General features: G+C 37.5%; 2 protein-coding genes and 1 pseudogene across 2 annotated transcripts; all 3 read left to right on the top strand.

Moving 5' to 3' along the window:
• Positions 1-4,226: 4,226 nt before the first annotated feature.
• Positions 4,227-14,605, top strand: LOC110692960 (annotated as a pseudogene).
• Positions 14,567-17,870, top strand: LOC110693093 (probable disease resistance protein RXW24L). The gene is made up of 2 exons (XM_021870220.1): positions 14,567-16,155; positions 16,502-17,870. The coding sequence occupies exons 1-2, from the start codon at positions 14,567-14,569 to the stop codon at positions 17,868-17,870; spliced, it is 2,958 nt and encodes a 985-aa protein (XP_021725912.1).
• LOC110692970 (lectin-like) lies at positions 17,859-18,865 on the top strand. Its single transcript, XM_021870060.1, has 2 exons — positions 17,859-18,003; positions 18,126-18,865. The coding sequence occupies exons 1-2, from the start codon at positions 17,900-17,902 to the stop codon at positions 18,517-18,519; spliced, it is 498 nt and encodes a 165-aa protein (XP_021725752.1). The 5' UTR covers positions 17,859-17,899; the 3' UTR covers positions 18,520-18,865.
• Positions 18,866-19,181: the final 316 nt, after the last annotated feature.

Genomic DNA, 19,181 nt, shown 5'->3' with positions numbered 1-19,181 from the left:
ATTTGATTGTAGGCCTTTCGGAACAAAATGTTTGCTCCGCTGCCACCGTCAACAAGGACCTTACTGACGTCGTGGTTGGCCACCGTGGCGATGATCACCAACGGATCCTCGTGAGGGAACGTTATCCCCCGGCAGTCGGCGGCTGTGAACGTCATGTTCGGCCTGGTGAGTCAAAGCCCTAAGGTGTCGCTTGTGCTCCCTCCGAGAGTATATTCCTCCCGAGATAACATTGATCGGGGAGAATTTCCCCTCCGGTTTTTTACTGTTCTTCCGGGGGAAGTCGAGGTCTTGCCGAGAGTCCTTTGCTAACTTCTCGGACTCTTTTTTCTCGCGGTGATCCGCGATGTATTTTTTCAAGTATCCCTTCCGGACCATGTCCTCTATCTGGTCCTTCAGTTGGATACACTCCTCAGTGTTGTGTCCCGGAGACTCGTGGAACTCGCACCACTGATTTTTATTCTTTCGTTGATACCACTCTGGGAGTGGTCTCGGCTTTCGGTAACTCTGCTCCTCCTTCGTCACGCTGTAAATTTTGGCGCGTGGAAGAGAGAGCGGAGTGTAGGACTCGTATCTGCCTGTGTATGAGGCAGATTTTTCCTTCTTTGGGTCGCTGGCCGAATATTGCTCCGAGGCCTTTGACTTTCCCTTTGCCTTATGGCCTTGGCCTTCAGATAAGGGTATTTGTCTTTGTTTCCCTCCCCCGAATTGAGGTTGGGTTTTCGCTTTGTTCCATTCTTCGGCTCGGATGAACTTATCCGAGGCATTCAGAGCTTCCTCCAAGGTCTGCGGGGTATGCATGACCATGAAGTCTAGGAACTTCCCAGGCTGAAGGCCATTCTGCATTGCAAAAACGGCTAGCCCCTGGTCCAGCTGAGAGACGCTGGATGACTCGTTAGTGAAACGGGTTAGATAGTCTCGGAGGCTTTCGGTTTCCCCCTGTTGTAGACTCATGAGTTCTGCAGTAGTCTTCTCTCGGCGGTTTGCCGTGGAAAACTTGCTCCTAAATTTGGAGGACAGATCATCCCACCATGTTATGGAGCCTTGCTTTACTCCCTTGGAGATCCACGCTTGCGCGACCCCCTTGAGAGTGGTTGGGAAATATTTGCACCAAGTCGCTTCGGATCTGGGGCAAAGATGCATATGAGTCTCATACGAGGCCACGTGGTCCTTCGGATCCGAGGTCCCGTCATATGTGATGTGCGACGGTATTTTAACCGTGGGCACGTGCTCTTCCAGTATCCATTGCTCGAATGGCGAACTGGCGGGTAGCATAACGGCCTTGCCCTTGTTCCTGGCCGAAGGGACCGCGCTCCGCCCTCTTAGAGAGGTAGGAGTGGTTTTCGTCCCTGGCTGGGAAGTCTGGGCCTCGGCCGCAGGGAACGAGAGGCGACTGCGCACGCTCGGTTCCTTGCCGCCGAGTCGGTCGAGGACGCTTCGGCGAACAGTCTCAGGTTCTCGGTGAGTAGATTCTGGCCGAGAAGCTGAGCTGCTGCTCTTATGCGTTTCTGGTCGGGAGGATGAGGATCCTTTGAAAAATTGAGGGTTCTTTTTCCTTTCTTTTTCATTTTTCCAGGAATCCTCTTCCCACTCTTCCAGTTCCCGGAAGGAAGGAAGCTTCCCACCATCATGGTCTAGCTTCCTCCGTTGATGTCGGGTATACGGAGGAGTTCGATCACGAGGTGGTGGCATATTTTGTGCCCTCATCGCCTCCATGAGCACTGCCAGCGCTCTTGCCACCTCCTCCGAGCTGGGCCCCGTCAAAGGGGTCTTCGGCCGAGTATGGGAATGAGGGCGCACAGTCGATGGTTGGCTTTGGGGCACTGAATGTGTCCTATGATCGGACTCACCCCTGCTAGACCGAGAGTGACTCGGCCTATGATGAGAGTCATGAATTACGGGAGAAAGGGAATCCTCCTTGTATGATCCTCCCCCCGAGCTGGCACCCTTGGGAGAGTTCCGGTCCGGCGAGGGTGATGGTGTAGGGGTTTTAGGCTTTTCGCCCGCTCCTTGATGGAGGCCTTTGCTCTTGCGGTTCTTAGCCATTGCTACTAAGATAATTGCAAGATGATCTTGGTTAGAAATTTGGCTTAAAGATTTTTGAAAGTCTTCCCCACAGACGGCGCCAAATTGTTTCGGGTGAAAACAATGGGACCTTGCCGAAGGTCCGATGAAGTGGTGAAGACTAGATTCGATCCAAGAAATGTTGGGCCGAAGGTTTCCTGCACAGTAAACACACGTAAACTAGCCTCGGGGGTGTTGCCGAGGAAGGCCCCTCCGATGCTAAAGTCAGTACAGTGTGTAGAAAGAGAAGACTATGCAAGAGAATTAGTTGCTTGAGGCTTTTCTTGAATGAATGTAAAAATGTAATATTGATGGCTTTTATACCTCTTCATACATGGAGAAGTTGGGCCTTAGCCCAATTGGCTTGCCTTGAGGACTGATCTTTGACTTTAGCACAATTGGAGAGATGAACCTTGACCTTGGGCTTTTAATTGGATCATTTAATGCCTAAGCCCAATTGGACTAAATTGGACCCAAACAGATGTGATGGTCTATTATTCTGTATTCTCATTTGTAAAAATTAATTTATTTTGACTCTTCTAGCGGAATAGGGAGACTTTGATGCACCCGTTCTGAACTCAATGGAAGTTGCTTGGTTGCCAATAATAAGGTCAGAAATTGATCAATTAATACAGTTGCCTTTTCATTTCCCTTTTTATTCAATTATTTGTGTCGGAGTTTTTTCTGGAAAAAATGAGTGCTGGTTTCAAAACTTGGATCTTTCGCTTTTCTCTTGTCCTGACTATACAAGTTTATCTTTATAATAATGCATTTCTATAAATAAATCAACAACTTTTATTGAATGCGGGTTTCACAAATTATTGATTTATTTACGAAAATGGGATAGTTTGTTAATTTATTTACATAAATGTCACTAGATAAGCTCCCTCCTTCTTTCTTGTCTTAGGAAAGTCAATGTTAGTTTGCTTTTAATTTTGAAGAGTTACTTTTCTTTCTTTTTCAATTCTCTTTGCTCCATGGAAGTGTTGCTTTTTTTGGTGATACTACCAGGGCCGTCCTAATCATTTTAGGGGCCCTGTTCTAAACTCATAAATTGGGCCCTTATATTGAAGTACTACCTCAGTTTTGGTGATACTACCAGGGCCGTCCTAATCATTGAAGATCTGGGCTCAGCACAAATGGACCCTTTAAATTTCGGGGCCCTATGCTAAGGGTCTGTTTGCACATGGATACTACGGAGTGTCCTATTCAATGCCCTATCTTTGGATTTTCCGCACCAATGTTAAATGTTATGGTTTCTTAGGATTTGGATAGTAAGTCCCATCTAGAATCAGTTATCGTGAATAATAGTTTGCAGAAGTATAGGTTTGTTTCCCGTCACTGCTTTTTTTTGGTGTTTATTGGAACCGGGAGGGGAGCTCTAACCACTTGAGCTATCCTTCACTCTCTTGTTTCCCAACAATGTCCTTGTTCATCTCTTCAAATTCCGTCCTCTAGGTTGTAGCGTCTTATGCAAGGGAGTAAGCTCAGTTATTATCATTCAAGGTCTATGTCGGTAGTCACAGTACGTTATGATGGCCCCTAGTAAAACAAAAACCTTGGTTAAGGTTTTCCTTGGTGAAAATTCTTGACTATCAAACCTTGGTTATCTGGCTGGTCTGGTTAGGGTCTGGTGTGGGAAAGGAAAAATAAAAGAAAAGTAAACACAAATGAAGAGTAGAAATCCATGGTTGCAATATCCATGAAATTTTGCACACTTTCAAAGTTTCAATATTACAAATTTAATCTTTGGTATCTATTATATGAAGTAATGTAAAAATTTACTTTAATGGAGAAATGATATAAATATATGATCAGATTCCTCATCAGAGGGCATATTTATTGTATTTAGGAGAAGCAAGTAGATGTAAAAAAAATGTGGAAAGAGTAAGAGAGTAGTATAATGATGGGTGACGGTAAGAAAAAGTGGATAAAATAGGAGAATTGTGTAAAAATGTAAATGTTGTAAAAATGGTTATTATTGTAAAATGTATTCACCAAAAATATAAAAATAGAGGTGCTGTTAATGGTACGGAGTATTATTTAGGTTTTATTTGATTTACATTGCATAATAATGAATTTTCATTCTTTTTTGAAACAATCAAGTAGTGTATTTCTTAATGGTTTTACATTTAGATAATAGTAATGCTAAAACTGCTAATACAGGTCACTACCCATTTATGACGGACCTAGTGATTGTCAATTCTACTAATTCCCCTTAACTTGAAGAACTTTCCACCTCTTGAGCAACAATAATGGCAGAATCAGCTGTTGTATCAGCTCTGGAGTGGATTGGCTTATTACTAATACAAGAAGCAAGCACATTATTTGAAGTAGAAGATCAAGTATTGAACCTCCAAGCCGATCTAGAGTTGATGCAGCAATACCTCCAAGATGCCGATGGAAAGCAAGAGTCAGGGGAAGTTGGCACTTTGATATGCCAAATTCGGAAGCTTGCATATGATGCCGAGGATGTGATTGACACTTACATTGTTAAGGTTCAATTGAAGGCTCAACAGGGTAATGAGAGGAGGCTCATGAAATATGCCTGCTTTCTGTACAATTCTCATCACATCTACAATGTTGGGAAGCAAATACAGTTGATCCAGAGTAGGGTGAAACGTATCAATGATAGGTTAGATAGTTATGGAGTAAGAAGGAACCATGAGTTGCAAAATGGTCTTAGATTGTCCCGTGATGAAAGATGTTTGAGGAAAAGGCCCCAAAGCTATCCCTACAATGATGATGATAATGGTAACTATGTTGTTGGCTTGGAAAGAGACATTCCGAAGCTGTTAGGAGTTCTTATGGGTGAGGGAAACAGTCAAGTTAATTTTCTTTATATTGTAGGAATGGGAGGTTCTGGGAAAACTACCTTGGCTAGGAAGCTTTACAACCATCCATATGCAAAAGAGTGTTTTGATTGTATGGCATGGGTTTATGTATCTCAAGAATGGAGCACCAGACATATTCTGTCTGAAATATTAAGGAAGATTGGTGGTCCTAAGGAGAAGACAAAGCTGCACGCCGGGGTGAGTGTGGAAGGATTAGTGGACAAGCTCCGAAACATCCTTAGAAAGAAGTCATACTTGGTGGTACTAGATGACGTCTGGAGGAGAGAGGCTCTAGAGGAAATCATCCAGGCTCTCCCACGAGAAAATGTGAACAAAGGAAACAAGATTATCATCACAACTCGCAACCAAGAAATTATCCAATTTCAAATCTTCCAACAACACCGCTATATTCATGAGCCCCAACCTCTAAACCAAGAGGAAGGTTGGCGATTGTTCAGTAAGATTGCCTTTGGCCATCAAACTATTCACAACATGGAAAGCTTTGAGATTCTAGGCAAGGAAATGCTAAAAAAATGCAATGGACTTCCTTTAGCTATAACAGTATTAGCTGGAATTTTAAACACAAGAGATAGCATTAGGGAATGGCAGCAGGTGAGTGAAGCCGTCCGGTCAAGAGTGATGGAGGGTAAATGCACACACATGTATGGTAATGTGCAAGATTTGCTAGCCTTAAGCTATGATGATCTACCTTGTTATCTGAAACCCTGCTTTCTTTATCTTGGTGTATTTCCGGAAGATTGCCAAATCCCAGTTGGCATGTTAACTAGGATGTGGGTTGCTGAAGGTCTTGTAACTGCACACAAAGATATGGCCCCCGAAGATGTAGCTATGCAGCATCTGGAACAGTTGAGCCAGCGTTTCATGATTCAGCTAGTGAGAATTAATTTCAATGGAGTCATTAAGAAAATTCACATGCACGATTTGTTGCGTGAACTGTGTGTCGAAATGGCTAAAGAACAAGGTTTTCTTAAAGTTTTTACTCCAATTAACACTCTAGATAGAGGTGTTCAATCTAGATACCAAATGAATCACGCAGAGCTTCTCTTCATTCCAGGTAATCCTGCACTCTCTGTGGTACAGGTAATCCTGTACCATTTTAATCGATGAATTCCCTAAAAAATAGAGATCATATATATTGAGTATCTTATAGCTTCTCTGCCGACTTGACTTATGGGATTAAGGCTTTGATTGATTGATTGATCGATCTTATAGCTTCTCCTAGTTATTCTGGGCATTTCCCTTTAATTGCTTTTTTTTTTTTGTTTTGTGACTTTTGTTTAAGAGAATGAGAAATAACTAGTAGCTATGTGATCATTGATTCTAGTGGGGTGCTCTCACTTTTGACTTACTACTTTTAAGTACCTCAAGATACCTTGTTCAGCATGCATGAGATTATTATATAATAGGGTGACCTCAACTGAAGTCTTATATGTTGAATTTTAAGCGAAGTTTATGTATTTCAAAAAGCATTGGTAGATAGTTATTCTTCCCCGTCTGTGTCTTATGAGCATATATATCTAATTGCAATCTTGATTTTTCATCCACTCTTCCAGCTTTTCTTTTCCAGCAGAAGTTTCAAATCTGAGATCACTTGTAATGTTGACAAGATCTAGCGTCATGCACTCAGCCTATGTTTCCAAGGAGGATTTGGACTTGGGGATTTTGCACCACAATTTCAAGTTGCTTAGACTGTTAAATCTTTGGGGTATTAAGACTGTAAATGGAACTTTGCCTACTGAAATTGGGAGCTTAATTCATTTGAGGTACCTTGGAATTCGTGCATCAAATGTTGTAACACTTCCTATGTCAATTGGCAATTTGAGAAATTTGTTGACCTTAGACTACAGGAACATTGATTTCGATACTAATGTGCCAATCAAAATCCCCAAAACCTTGTGTAACCTTGTGCTACTTAGGCATTTATTTTTGCCTATTGAATGTCCCTGGAGTGTCGAAGACTTGCAGCTGAGTACTATGAAAAATTTGCAGATATTGTGTGGTTTAAAGCAGGAAGGAGAGGGGAAATGGTTCTCAGAAGTGATGACAGAATTAAGTACAACTCTGAAGAAGCTAAAGATTATTGTATCAATGGCAAAGCAATTGGTTGCTGCCTTCAGTTGTCCAAGCATAGTGTCTGACGTGCTCCGCACGTTACAGTGTGAGCTGAGAGATGGTGTAGCCTTTCAAGATGTTGAACCTCTATCCCGCTGCAGAAACTTGCATAAACTGGTACTGATTGGGAAGGTACAGATGCAGCTGCCGTTGCTACTTCCAGTTAATCTTGTCATGCTAGAAATGAAAGATAGTATGCTTAAGGATGAGGATCCCATGATATCTCTTGGAGCATTAGCCCACTTAAAGTTCCTTAAATTGATAAATTTTTTTTCTGGGACCACATTTGCTTGTGAGCCAGGATCGTTTCCCCGGCTTGAAGAGCTCTACCTTGGGAACCTCCAAAATCTGGAGGTGTGGAAGATAGAGAAGGGGGCAATGCAGTGTCTTAAGAAGTTAGAGATTACTTTTTGTAGGAATCTATTGGAGTTTCCCCATGGATTAAAGTTTGTTAATACCCTTCAGCAACTAGATTTTTGTGGATTACCCCAGGAATTTGAGGAAAAAGCAATTGAATATGGGTGGTCACAAAAAAGGCTTAGGCTTCCTCATAACTATGAAACGATCATTAGACAGTGGGACTCTCCTGTTCACTTTTCCTCCATCCGCGAGCTTTATGAGTTGCTTATTTCTGGGATCTACCTTAATGACAAAAGGAAGGTAAGCCTATCTTTCCAAAAGTCTAAGCTTCCTTTTAATTCCCCTCTTTGTATCTAAATGTCACCTTACATTCCGTATTTTTTGAAATAAATTGTAGCAGAGATATTGGGTTGTAAAGCAAGCTGGCTTCTTTTGTAATTGCTTCATGATGTATGCAACAGACCTCTCCTTTGCTGACCTTGAATGCTGGCACTGGGATGAAATGGTAGAAAGGTATGTATAAATTGAATGATATTATAACATCTTTGGTATAATTGCTATTTTATCAATACTATAAATAGTAAATTGATTGTGAATTTGTTATTCATTTATTTATCTGTAAAAGAGAGAGAGAGAAAAAAAAAAAGATCAGAAAGAACAATCCCCAAGTAAGATTAACAAACCGTTAAAAAAAAAAAAAAAGTAAAGATTAACAAAAGATCATAATATTTTTTTAAAAAAAGTGGGAGAAGTATAAGTGGAATCTGCTTATGGGTATGGGAGGTTGATGACAACCTATTATACCACCCATACATAAAAGTGTGGGTTATTCTTGATACCATAGAGCTGAGTGACTATTGTTATTGAGGCAATTCATTATAAGTTGCACATTTAATCTTCGTAAAGGGAAGCAAAGGTCCCTAATACCCTCTTGGGGTCCAATTGGGTGGGTGGAACCATCCAATTTGCCTTTAAATGACCAATTTACCGGTTTACAACTTGCACTAATTTCATGAACTCAAGCCTACAACGAACCATTATGACAACAAATAGTATCATAAATGGTTCCAAATGACATTATATGACCCCGAGATGTATTCCCTAGAATCTCAAGGCTTTTCGATACCGGGCCCCAAAACCTCCAAAATTTCTTAAAAAGCGTGGATATACCTTTAATTTTGGAATTTTTAGACCTTTTTTCGCCCAGAAATAATAACTGCCCAAATGTTTACCATGGTCCATAATACCCTTCGGGAGTCCGATTTGGTGGGTGGAACCATCCAATTTATCTTTAAACGACCTATTTATCGATTTATAACTTGCACCGATTTCATTAAGTCAAGTCTACCACGAACATTTATGACAACAAATAATGATCATATATGGTTCCAAATGGCGTGAAATGACCCCGATATGTATCCCTTAGAATTTCAAGACTTTTCGACACCGGGCCCCGAAACCTTCAAAATTTCTGAAAAAGCGTGAATATTATACTTCAATTTTGAAATTTTTTGTTGTTTTCTTCGCCCGGAAATAAATATTGCCGAAATGTTTACCATGGTCCCTATTACCCTCTGGGTGTCCAATTGGGTGGGTAGAACCATCCAATTTGCCTTTAAACGACCAATTTACCGGTTTATAAATTGCACCGATTTCATTAACTCAAGCCTACCACGAGAATTTATGACAACAAATAATAATCATATATGGTTCCAAACGGCATTATATGTCTCCTAGATGTATCCCGTAGAATTTCAAGACTTTTCGACACCGGGCCCCGAAACTTCCAAAATTTCTCAAAAAACGTGGATATTAGTCTTTAATTTTGGAATTTTTTGACTTTTTTTCGCCCGGAAATAAAAATTGCCGAAATGTTTACCATGGTCCCTAATACCCTCTGGAAGTCCAATTGGGTGTGTGGAACCATTCAATTTGCTTTTAAACGGCCAATTTACCGGTTTACAACTTACACCGATTTACCGGCTTACAATGGCCAACTTAATTAATTGCATCGAACCCGACTTGAACCGAAATTGACCCAAACCCGTTTTAACCGATCAAAACCCGAATTTAACCCGACTTGTTATTAACCTGACCTGAATTCAACCCGACCTGTTCCTAACCCGACCCGAATTTAACCCAACCTGTTACAAATCCGACCCGAAATCAACCCGACTTGTTATTGACCTGACCCAAATTCAATCCGACCCGAATTTTTCCATACGTATTATTTTCCCAACCCAAAAATTCAACCCGATTTGTTACTAACCCGACTCGAAATTTACACGACTTGTTATTGACCCAACCTAAATTCAAGCCAAATTGTTTCTGACCTGATTTCAAATCACCTTAAATGCAATTTAGACCACCTCATTATTGTTGATCAAAACATTTTGTTTTGGGAGACCAAGTCGGTCTAGGCCCGCAAAGGAAAGGAGCATCATCCTCAAATTTATGAGTTAAATATAATATATATTTGTTGATGGTTAAATGAGATAATTATCTTCCTAAATTGTAGACTATAGTTCACTAGTATATTGCCATATATATTATAGTCAAAGGAAATAATTAGTTTGATAAAAATGATAATTATCTATTTATAGTTAGTTGAACCCGAATATGACCTGACTTAGAAATGACCCTATCTGATTGTAACCTGCAAATTATTGACTTGAACATAACCCGACTTGAATCCGAGAATGACCCGACTTGGAAATGACCCGGGCTGATTATAACCCGCAAATTATTGACTTGAACCGAACCTGGCTTGGCTCGAACCCGAGAATTACCCTAACCCGTTTTAACCCGTGAAAACCTGAATTAAACCCGACCTACTATTCACCCGACCCGAATGTAACCCGACCCAAACCTGATAAGAAGTATTACCCGACTCAAGCATGACCCAACCCAAACCCAACCCGCATAGGTTATGGAATTAATCTGAATTGACCCGACTCACTCTAACCCAACCCGTTTACCCAAATTGATAGCTCTACCTACCACCTATCACCTATCAATTAACCTATACTAAAAGCGAATCTAAGATGACATTTGTCGCGATGTCATTAATAATTTTCCCTCATTTTTGAACTTTCCTTTTTTTTTTTTACCAAATTTAAATGACTTCCATTTTATAAGCTACAATAATACTTATTTCTATTTTGACAACATATCTAATCTAATCATACCAATTAATATTTTTTTTAACATATATTCTATATACTTTATTCTTTTAGTTACAAGTATACAAACATAGATTAAAAATAAGGTATTAAATATATCATTGTCCAAGATTATTATAATATTAAGGAGTATAAATTTTTTCCTCCAAGCTCCAACATTAATCATTTGACATTAATCGTTATGCAATGTGATTATTTAAATTAAAATAAAAACCGCTACTACTCACTATAAATACATTTTAAAAAAGTTGATTATGGAATACTAATTATCCTAAAGTAATATAAATCAACTAAATTTTCATTTAATGCCGGTCAAAGTGTGTCAACAAAAATATAAGGACAAATGTATATGAGTTCGTATACGGGTACTAACCTTTTATTTTTTGTTTTCCCTTTTTTTTTTGAAGACATATACGGGTACTAACTTAAGCTTATATTTTCGTTTTATAAAAAAAAAAAAAACTTATATTTTCGTTTTCTTATATAAAACCTAATAGCTTCTAAATTTCTATTAATAAATTATTTTTTATAAAATTCAAAACAATAACCTTTACGCATTTGGTATAAATTAAAATTCAAGTTATTTTGTGACAAATATTTTTTTTGGATAAATTGTTAAATTAACAACCATTCTTTATTCCCCTCAAAAATAAAAATAATAAATAAATAAAATCATTCTTTATAATTTTTGTTGTAAAATTTAATTATAACCGTGCATGGCACGGGACTTAACCTAATTATATATATAGTGGTACATTTTATCATCTTATTTGTTTCTAAATCATATAGGTGCTATGCGCCTAAAAAAAATCATAGGCAATCTTCCCTTTAGAAAAACAAGGAAAACATTTTCCCCGTAATTTCATGGAGTATTTTGCATAGTACTAATATTAGGTGGGTTGATTGATAATGCTGTTGACTTTTTTTTTTTTTTGATAATGCTGTTGACTTGATAATTACACAACAATAATTTGGATAAAAATAATGCACTGTAATTGAAAAAAAAAGGGGTAATGCTATATGTAGCCCTAACGGCTATATATAAACATTAAATTCGCTCTTGGAAATTGTATAAAATTAGAAATTCATGACAAAAACACGCGTAAATCAGTGTAATTAGTGTTTATAATTTTATGATTTCTAAACTTTTTACGATTTTCAAGCGTTAATTTAATGCTTATATGTAGCCCTATGGGCTATGTATTCTGTATAAAAAATGCTACTCCCTCCGTCCTTAAATTACATTCCTCTTTCTCTCTATTATGTGAAGAATAAATGCTAGAAAGAGGAATGTAATTTAGGGGACGAAGGGAGTACTCCGTATGTAATACAGAGTAAACTATAATCAATTACGTGTTTTTTGTGATAGAGTATTTATGTAGCATTAAATAACAATCCTGATTCCCTCAAAAAAAAAAAAAAAATCTGTACTACTATATAAAGAGAAAGGGTTTTTTGGGTGATAAATTTTTCTTTTCCCAAAATGCCCTTCTCAATTTACAAAACTACTTATTTATTAATTAATATTTTTTAAAAAAAATGAAAAAAATTCATTCATAACTGCTCAAAAAAAAATCTATTCTTTCAAATAAAAAAAAAAAAAAACCTAAAAACTAACTACCCACTCACCAGAATTATTATCACTAAAAACAAACAAAAATTATCTACATTTTATAAATAAAAAAAATGTAACTAACCACAAACCCCATTTACTTTTTTTTTTAATTGAAAAAAACCACGTTAAACTTTGTTAAAAGATAACTATATCATGATTTTATTAAAAAAAAAAGGAATATAGTTCCCTCAAAAAAATCTAAGTTACAAAGAATAAAAAACCTTAAAATTTATTTAAAAAATAAAAGGAAAAATTATATATCTATCTAATTTTCTATATACGTACTGTTACCGTAGATTTTTACTCTATAATTTTCAATATTTTATATAAAAACTCAACGATCAACAATATTTTTAAGATTAACTGAGGTACACGAAGTGGAGTAGATGTCCTATTGACAAATTTTTTTTTTCGTTCTTAAATTTAAAGTTATGTAAGTATTGATTTTCGAAAAAATCCACAACAACAATATTATGAGTAAATTAATAAATTTTCTATAGTGTACACGCGTAGCGTGTGTCTCGTAGCTTGTAGATAATAATAACAATCCTAATTGTTGGATCCTCAGCCCCAGGGCCCCACTCTTATAACTCTCTTAAAAAATAACGTAAATTTAAAAAAAAAAAATTAAATTAAATTGAGTAACTCCGTTGTTATACTTACACAATGCCCATATATTAAAACTATAAAGGCTAGTGAGAATCATCCTTCTCAAGCTTAAAAAATAAAAATAAAAATAAAAAATTCATCCACTATCATCTAACACTTCGGTGTTGGTAATTGGTATTCTCTCTTGTAAATTTCTCCTCTTTTCTTTCTAATAATTCTACTCATTAAAAAAAAAAAATGATGTGATATACTGTACTTCAAAGTTCAAACCATCCAATTATATTGAAATTCAAACAATTTTACCTTCTTATTCCTTGAGTTAATCGAATTTTGAGAACTTATATTTCAAACTAGAGCATTTGACAACTTGGGCTCTTCAAATTTTGGTGGATTCTTCCTTGCTTTGTCTCTTCGAGTTCGTTGTTAAATCAGGTAAAAAATTTCTTCTATTATATTACTTGTTTCTGACTGAATATTGGTTTTAATGATCTGAATTTATAATCAAATGTGTAAATAAATATCTAATGATATCGATCGAATTTCAATCTTGCTGGATAATTTGAAGATCATTGTAGATAGAGTTAAAAGGACTATTGCTATGTAGGAATGGTATTTTGAGGATTAAAGTGTGGAATTGACATTGGGGGATGAGGATTACTTTTGAGTTCTAAAGATTCATATAAATATTTCAATGAGTAATGACCTTGTATAATTAAGTTTACAAGTATACTATGTACTTTTTCTAGCTAACATGCGCCATAGTTAGCCATGACCTTGAAACTTTTTCGATTTAATCTTATTATTCTTATATGCTACAACTTTAATAGTTTGTAGCATTAATAAGAGGAAATATGTAAGCAAATATTTTTAAAGTATAAAGGTCCGCATACTTTTTTTAGAGTCAATTAACTATAATGAGGATAAATAAGTAAATAAACATTTTAGAAATATAATTGTTCAAACATTATTCAAGTATTAATAAGAGTTATCTCAAACTTTTTTTAGAGGCATAACAATTACCAAGTAAGAACTAAAATACCTTTAAAAAAAATGTAAGAATTAAATGCCTAACATTTTTTGTCATTCCTTTTCATGATGATATTGTTCTAGGGGAAGGCTATAGAGGTGATCATGGGCTGATCCAGACTTAATTGAAAAAAGATGACCCTTCAGGCCATGCTAGGCCCAAGTTCGGGCCAAAAATGATCTGCTATTTTAGGCCGGAATAGCAGGTTTTTCAGATCATTTTTAGGCCAAAATTATATCTAAAATTTTAATTTAAGTCTAGTAAAAATGGGAAAATAAATAAATTATATACTACCTTCGTTAACTTTTAGTTGCAACTTTTAGGTATTATTTGTGAGATATAAAAAATTCTTTAATTGCAACTAAAAGTTAACGGAGGTAGTATATTGAAAAATTTGGTTAGGTCAGCCAAACTAGACATTTTTCAGACTGGGCAACGGGTATAGTCTTACATACCTCTACGATAATTTCATTTTTCATTTTTATTGATCCATCTCCCAATTCCTATCCTTTATTACCACCCCTCACTAGGTATTATTTTTATAGGAATAGGATCCTTTTTATTTTCTTGAAATAAGTGAAATTCAGGTTAAGGTGTTAGGTGTGCTTTGAATAAGATGTAACAATATGCTAACTTAATTAATCATCTTGACAAGGGTACATATTGGACTAGCTGCAAAATGGAGGCATCTCTTATAGCATCAACAATAAAATGGATTGGCTCCTTGCTAGACCAAGAAGGAAGGATGTTACTCGATGTGAAAGACCAAGTAAGAGGCCTCAAAGAAGACCTTGAACTTATGCAACAGTTTCTCCAAAATGCTGATGCGAATGCAGATATAAATGATATTAGCACTGTGATCAATCAAATTAGAAAACTAGCTTATGATGTTGAGGATATCATTGATACTTACATTCTTAAATTTGAAGCAAAGGCTAATGTGTGTGGCAAGAAGGGCTGCTTTCTAAAATACTTGTGCTTCCTACGTACTGCACCTCAAGCCTACTGTATAGGAAGGAAGATACAGTCGAGGCAGGGTAAAGTGAAGCGAATAAGTGATATCTTAATTGATTCTGGGGTGAGAAGAATCGCCAAGGCAGGTGAAGACTTAACATCATCCAGTAGCCGCGAAAGATATTCAAAGAAAAAGCCTCGAAATTATCCCTATGATGATGATGATGATGGCGGTGACTTGATTGTTGGGTTAGACAAAGACATCAAAATGTTGGTACAAGTATTGATGGGAGAAGGGAAGACTCAAGTAAAATTTGTTTCGATTGTGGGGATGGGTGGCTCGGGGAAAACCACCCTTGCTAGGAAGCTCTACAACCACCCATTTACTAAAGATTGCTTTGATTGTTTTGCATGGGTTTATATTTCTGAAACATGGAGCACCAGGCACATTCTATCTGAAATCTTGAGAAAAGTTAGTAGCCCAACAGAGGTGTGCAATTTGAATGCCGAATCAAGCATGAATGCGCTAGTGGACAAGCTCCGAAGCATCCTGGAAAAGAAACTGTATTTGGTAGTCTTGGATGATGTGGGGAGGAAGGAGGTTCTAGTGGACATACTCCCTGCATTCCCACGGGTGAGCAGTAACAAAGGAAGCAAAATTATTATTACCACTCGAAACGAAGAAGTTGTTCTTCAATTTCAGAACCTACAGAGGCACTTATATGTACATAAGCCCATGCCTCTGAGCAAGGAAGAAAGTTGGGAACTGTTCTGCAAGATCACTTCCAATCACCATACAAATTGCAATGATAAAACTTACAAGGATCTAGGCCAGGAAATGCTAAAGAAATGCGACGGACTTCCCTTGGCTATAGTAGCATTAGCTGGTATCTTGAACACAAAAACAAACATTTACGAATGGCAACAGGTAAGTAAGGCTGTAAGGTCAAGGGTGATGGAAGGCACATGCACACATCAGTATGGTAAAGTAGGAGAAATGCTCGCCCTCAGCTTTGATGATCTACCTTGTGACCTTAAGCCTTGCTTTCTTTATTTGGGTGTTTTTTCGGAAGATTGTCAAATTCCGGCTGGAATGCTAATCAGAATGTGGATAGCTGAGGGTTTTATCACTGCAAATGATGCCATGTCCCCTGAAGATGTGGCAATGCAGTATATAGAAGAACTGAGTCACCGGTTCATGATTCAAGTAGTGCGGACCAATATGAAGGGAGAAATTAAAGCAATTCACTTGCATGATCTATTGCGCGTACTTTGTATCAAGAAGGCCCAAGAACAAGGTTTTCTTCAAGTAAAAAATCTACCTTCCAGTGATGAATCTCCAGTAGCATTTCAGTCAAGAAGGGCTTCTCTTCATTCCAGGTAATAGAAATGATTTAGTATGTGGTATGTCCAAATGTCCAATGTCTACTCCCTGCGTTCCAATGGACCATTCTTCATATTAAGTAAATTAATCTAATTATTTTCGTTTTCCTCTGTTTCTCTTTCTATTTATAGGATTTGATGCATTGTGCCATAATAGCAAGATGCCTGTTCGCAAAAATGTTTTAAATTAATAAGTATATACGAGTATATTCTTAAAATGACCTCTAAGGGTTATAACCAAAAGTGACATACACATACACTTTAATGTGGAACAAGGGAATAATGAGTATAATGTGACATATATGCGTACTTAATTTGCTCTTTTTCCCTTCTTTCCATGCAGCATGTCCATTCCTAAACAAGCTTCAAAATTGAGGTCACTTGTAATATTGACAAGATCTAGTGTTACACATTCTGCCTATGAATCCAAAGAGTCATTTAACTTTAAGATTATCCATCATAAGTTCAAACTGCTTAGACTGTTAAATCTTTGGGGCATTAAAACTACCACAGGAGGTTTGCCTTCAGAAATAGGAAACTTAATACACTTGAGGTATCTGGGAATTCGGGCTTCTAATGTCACAGAGTTCCCCACATCAATTGGGAAGTTAAGAAATCTATTGACTTTGGACTACAGGAATGTTGACTGCTCTGATAAAAACGTCGAACTTCCTAATGTCTTGTGCAAGCTTGTGCTACTAAGGCATCTATTTTTGCCAGATGATTGCCCTTGGACTCGTGAAGAATTAAAGTTGAGTGCTCTCAGAAACTTGCAAATACTCTGGGGTGTGAAATGTGGAGGGGGTGATTGGTTTTCAAGAGAGATGCTTGAACTAAGCACAACTATAAGTAAGCTAAAGGTAATTGTATCCACTGAAAAGAATTTGGAGGCTGTCTTTGATTCCCCTAGCATATTTTCCAATCATCTCCATACATTCCACTGTGAATGGAGTGTTGATGTGGCCTTGAAATATGTAAATCACGCCATATCTCAGAATCAACACATTCATAAACTGGTATTGGTTGGACAGATAAATGTGGAGAAGCTGTCTCTCATATTGCCGCCTAATCTTTTAATACTGGAATTGAAGGATAGTATTCTAGAGAACGAGGATATTATGGTAGTTGCTGGAGCGTTAGCCCACCTGAAGCTCCTAAGGTTATCAAATTCTTACATGGGAACAACATTCACTTGCAACTTTGGTTCCTTTCTTCAGCTCGAGGAGCTCTACCTTGAGAACCTTCAGAATTTGGCCATGTGGACTATCAAGAAGGGAGCGATGTCAAGCCTAAAGAAACTTGAGATTTTAAATTGTCAAAGTTTACACTTTCCACAAGGGTTGGTGTTTGTCACCACCCTCCAACAACTAGAGTATTTCGGCGTGCCCAAAAAATTTGGTGAAGAGGCTAGGGTGCATGGGTGGTCGCAAAAAAGGCTGAGGCTGCCTCATAATTATGAAGCCATAATTGAACAGTGTGATGATCCAGTTGACATGTCTTCCATCCACAAACTCTATGAGCAGCTTACTGCTGGGATTTTTCTGAACAACAGAACAAAGGCAAGCTCATCTATAATTCTGAATAATATAAATGTTCAACTCCCAAAATTTCCATATGTTTCCCCTCTAAAATGCTGGATCAAATTTTCGAATCATCTGTCTGTTTCGTTTGATTTAGTTAGTTCCTGTTATTACAGAAGTTCTGGGTCGTGAAGCGGGAGGACAGCCATTATAATTGCTTCATGGTGTATATGACAGACCTCAACCTAACAATGAATATTGATTGTGATGGTTTACCATTGTGGGGTTCCGAGTACAGCAGGAAACTGACTGAAACCAAAGACAGGTACGTATAAAGGAATTTGTTCTTCCTGCTCAAACACTATTCGCTATAAGGCTGATTTGAACGAAAATTACGCCTTATGATGAGATGTTTCTACTTTTAAGTCTATTGCTCTTTTGCTGCAGTGATGGTGCATTAATTAAAGCTATGAAAATTGTATCTCCTATAACTCCGTTTCTTGTGGTTGGAAGATTCAGCGCCGAGTACCTCTCTCCAAATGTAACATATACCTTCACTTATATGTTCATGTTTGATGACAACTCGGAATCAGAAGAGAAGGTGTCTGTCCGTTGTCTACTTCGTCTTCCTGATCGCAAATTTCAGGAGCACAGGCATGAGTTAAATAGCAAACCGAGGAAAAAATGGATTAAATTCCCTATAGGTGAATTCAAGACAAACAAAGGTTACATTGGAGAGATAGAATTTTCTTTGCATTTTCAATGCCCCACAAAGGAAGTTAAATTTGCAGTCAAAGGGGTCATAATTGAGCCCAATCTCTTCAATCTTTTACGTAGTTAAAGACCTGGTTTCCTAGTTGTCTATCACATGTATTTCTGGAAGCAACGCATTATTTAGATAAAATACCTTGAGATTTGACCCAAGAACATTGCCATAGCTCAACATATTATTTGTGCTGTCAAAACTTCACCACTGAAAACAGTGTAGATTTGTCAGACTGTCACAAGCTGAAAATTATATAGCAGTATTAATGGTATTGGACTCAAGTAGGTAGAGGTCAAGAAATTACGGAATTTTGATTCACAAATTCCTAGTTGTGAGACTATTAAAAGTACTTGTTACCCTTTTATACTGCAAAATTTATAACTACCTCCGTTAACATTTACTTGTTACTTTGGGTATTATTTGAGAGACATAAAATATTCCAAAGTTGCAAGTAAATGTTAACGGAGGTAGTATTTTTCTACTTAAAAACAAAGGGGTTCATGTTTGCAGAACTTGTTAGATTGCCTACTTTGGCTTGTACACGAGTAAGGTGTTACATAGTGGGTTGGTCTGAAGATGTCAGAGTATAGAGTTCATTTGTGAGTCTATGCTCCGCAAATTCTTAGCTACACACTAATGTTTATTTATAGGGCTGTAACTGTTGTAGCAAAGACCTATTGTCTTGGCTCCTGAACAGGCGATAAGGACAATGGGCTGGTTGCGCACTTGCGCCTGAG

The sequence above is a fragment of the Chenopodium quinoa genome, unplaced genomic scaffold (genome assembly GCF_001683475.1).
Source record: "Chenopodium quinoa cultivar QQ74 unplaced genomic scaffold, ASM168347v1, whole genome shotgun sequence".
In the NCBI taxonomy this organism is placed as follows: domain Eukaryota; kingdom Viridiplantae; phylum Streptophyta; class Magnoliopsida; order Caryophyllales; family Amaranthaceae; genus Chenopodium; species Chenopodium quinoa.
Note: the sequence above shows the minus strand (reverse complement) of the source record. Positions and strands in the feature narration are given on the sequence as shown.

Excerpts from the sequence above, each read along its gene's own strand:
- LOC110693093 (XM_021870220.1), top strand. The coding sequence starts at position 14,567 with ATGTTACTCGATGTGAAAGACCAAGTAAGAGGCCTCAAAGAAGACCTT. Across the intron at positions 16,156-16,501 it reads AGGGCTTCTCTTCATTCCAG|CATGTCCATTCCTAAACAAG; the intron begins GTAATAGAAATG and ends CTTTCCATGCAG.
- LOC110692970 (XM_021870060.1), top strand. The coding sequence starts at position 17,900 with ATGGTGTATATGACAGACCTCAACCTAACAATGAATATTGATTGTGAT. Across the intron at positions 18,004-18,125 it reads CTGACTGAAACCAAAGACAG|TGATGGTGCATTAATTAAAG; the intron begins GTACGTATAAAG and ends CTTTTGCTGCAG.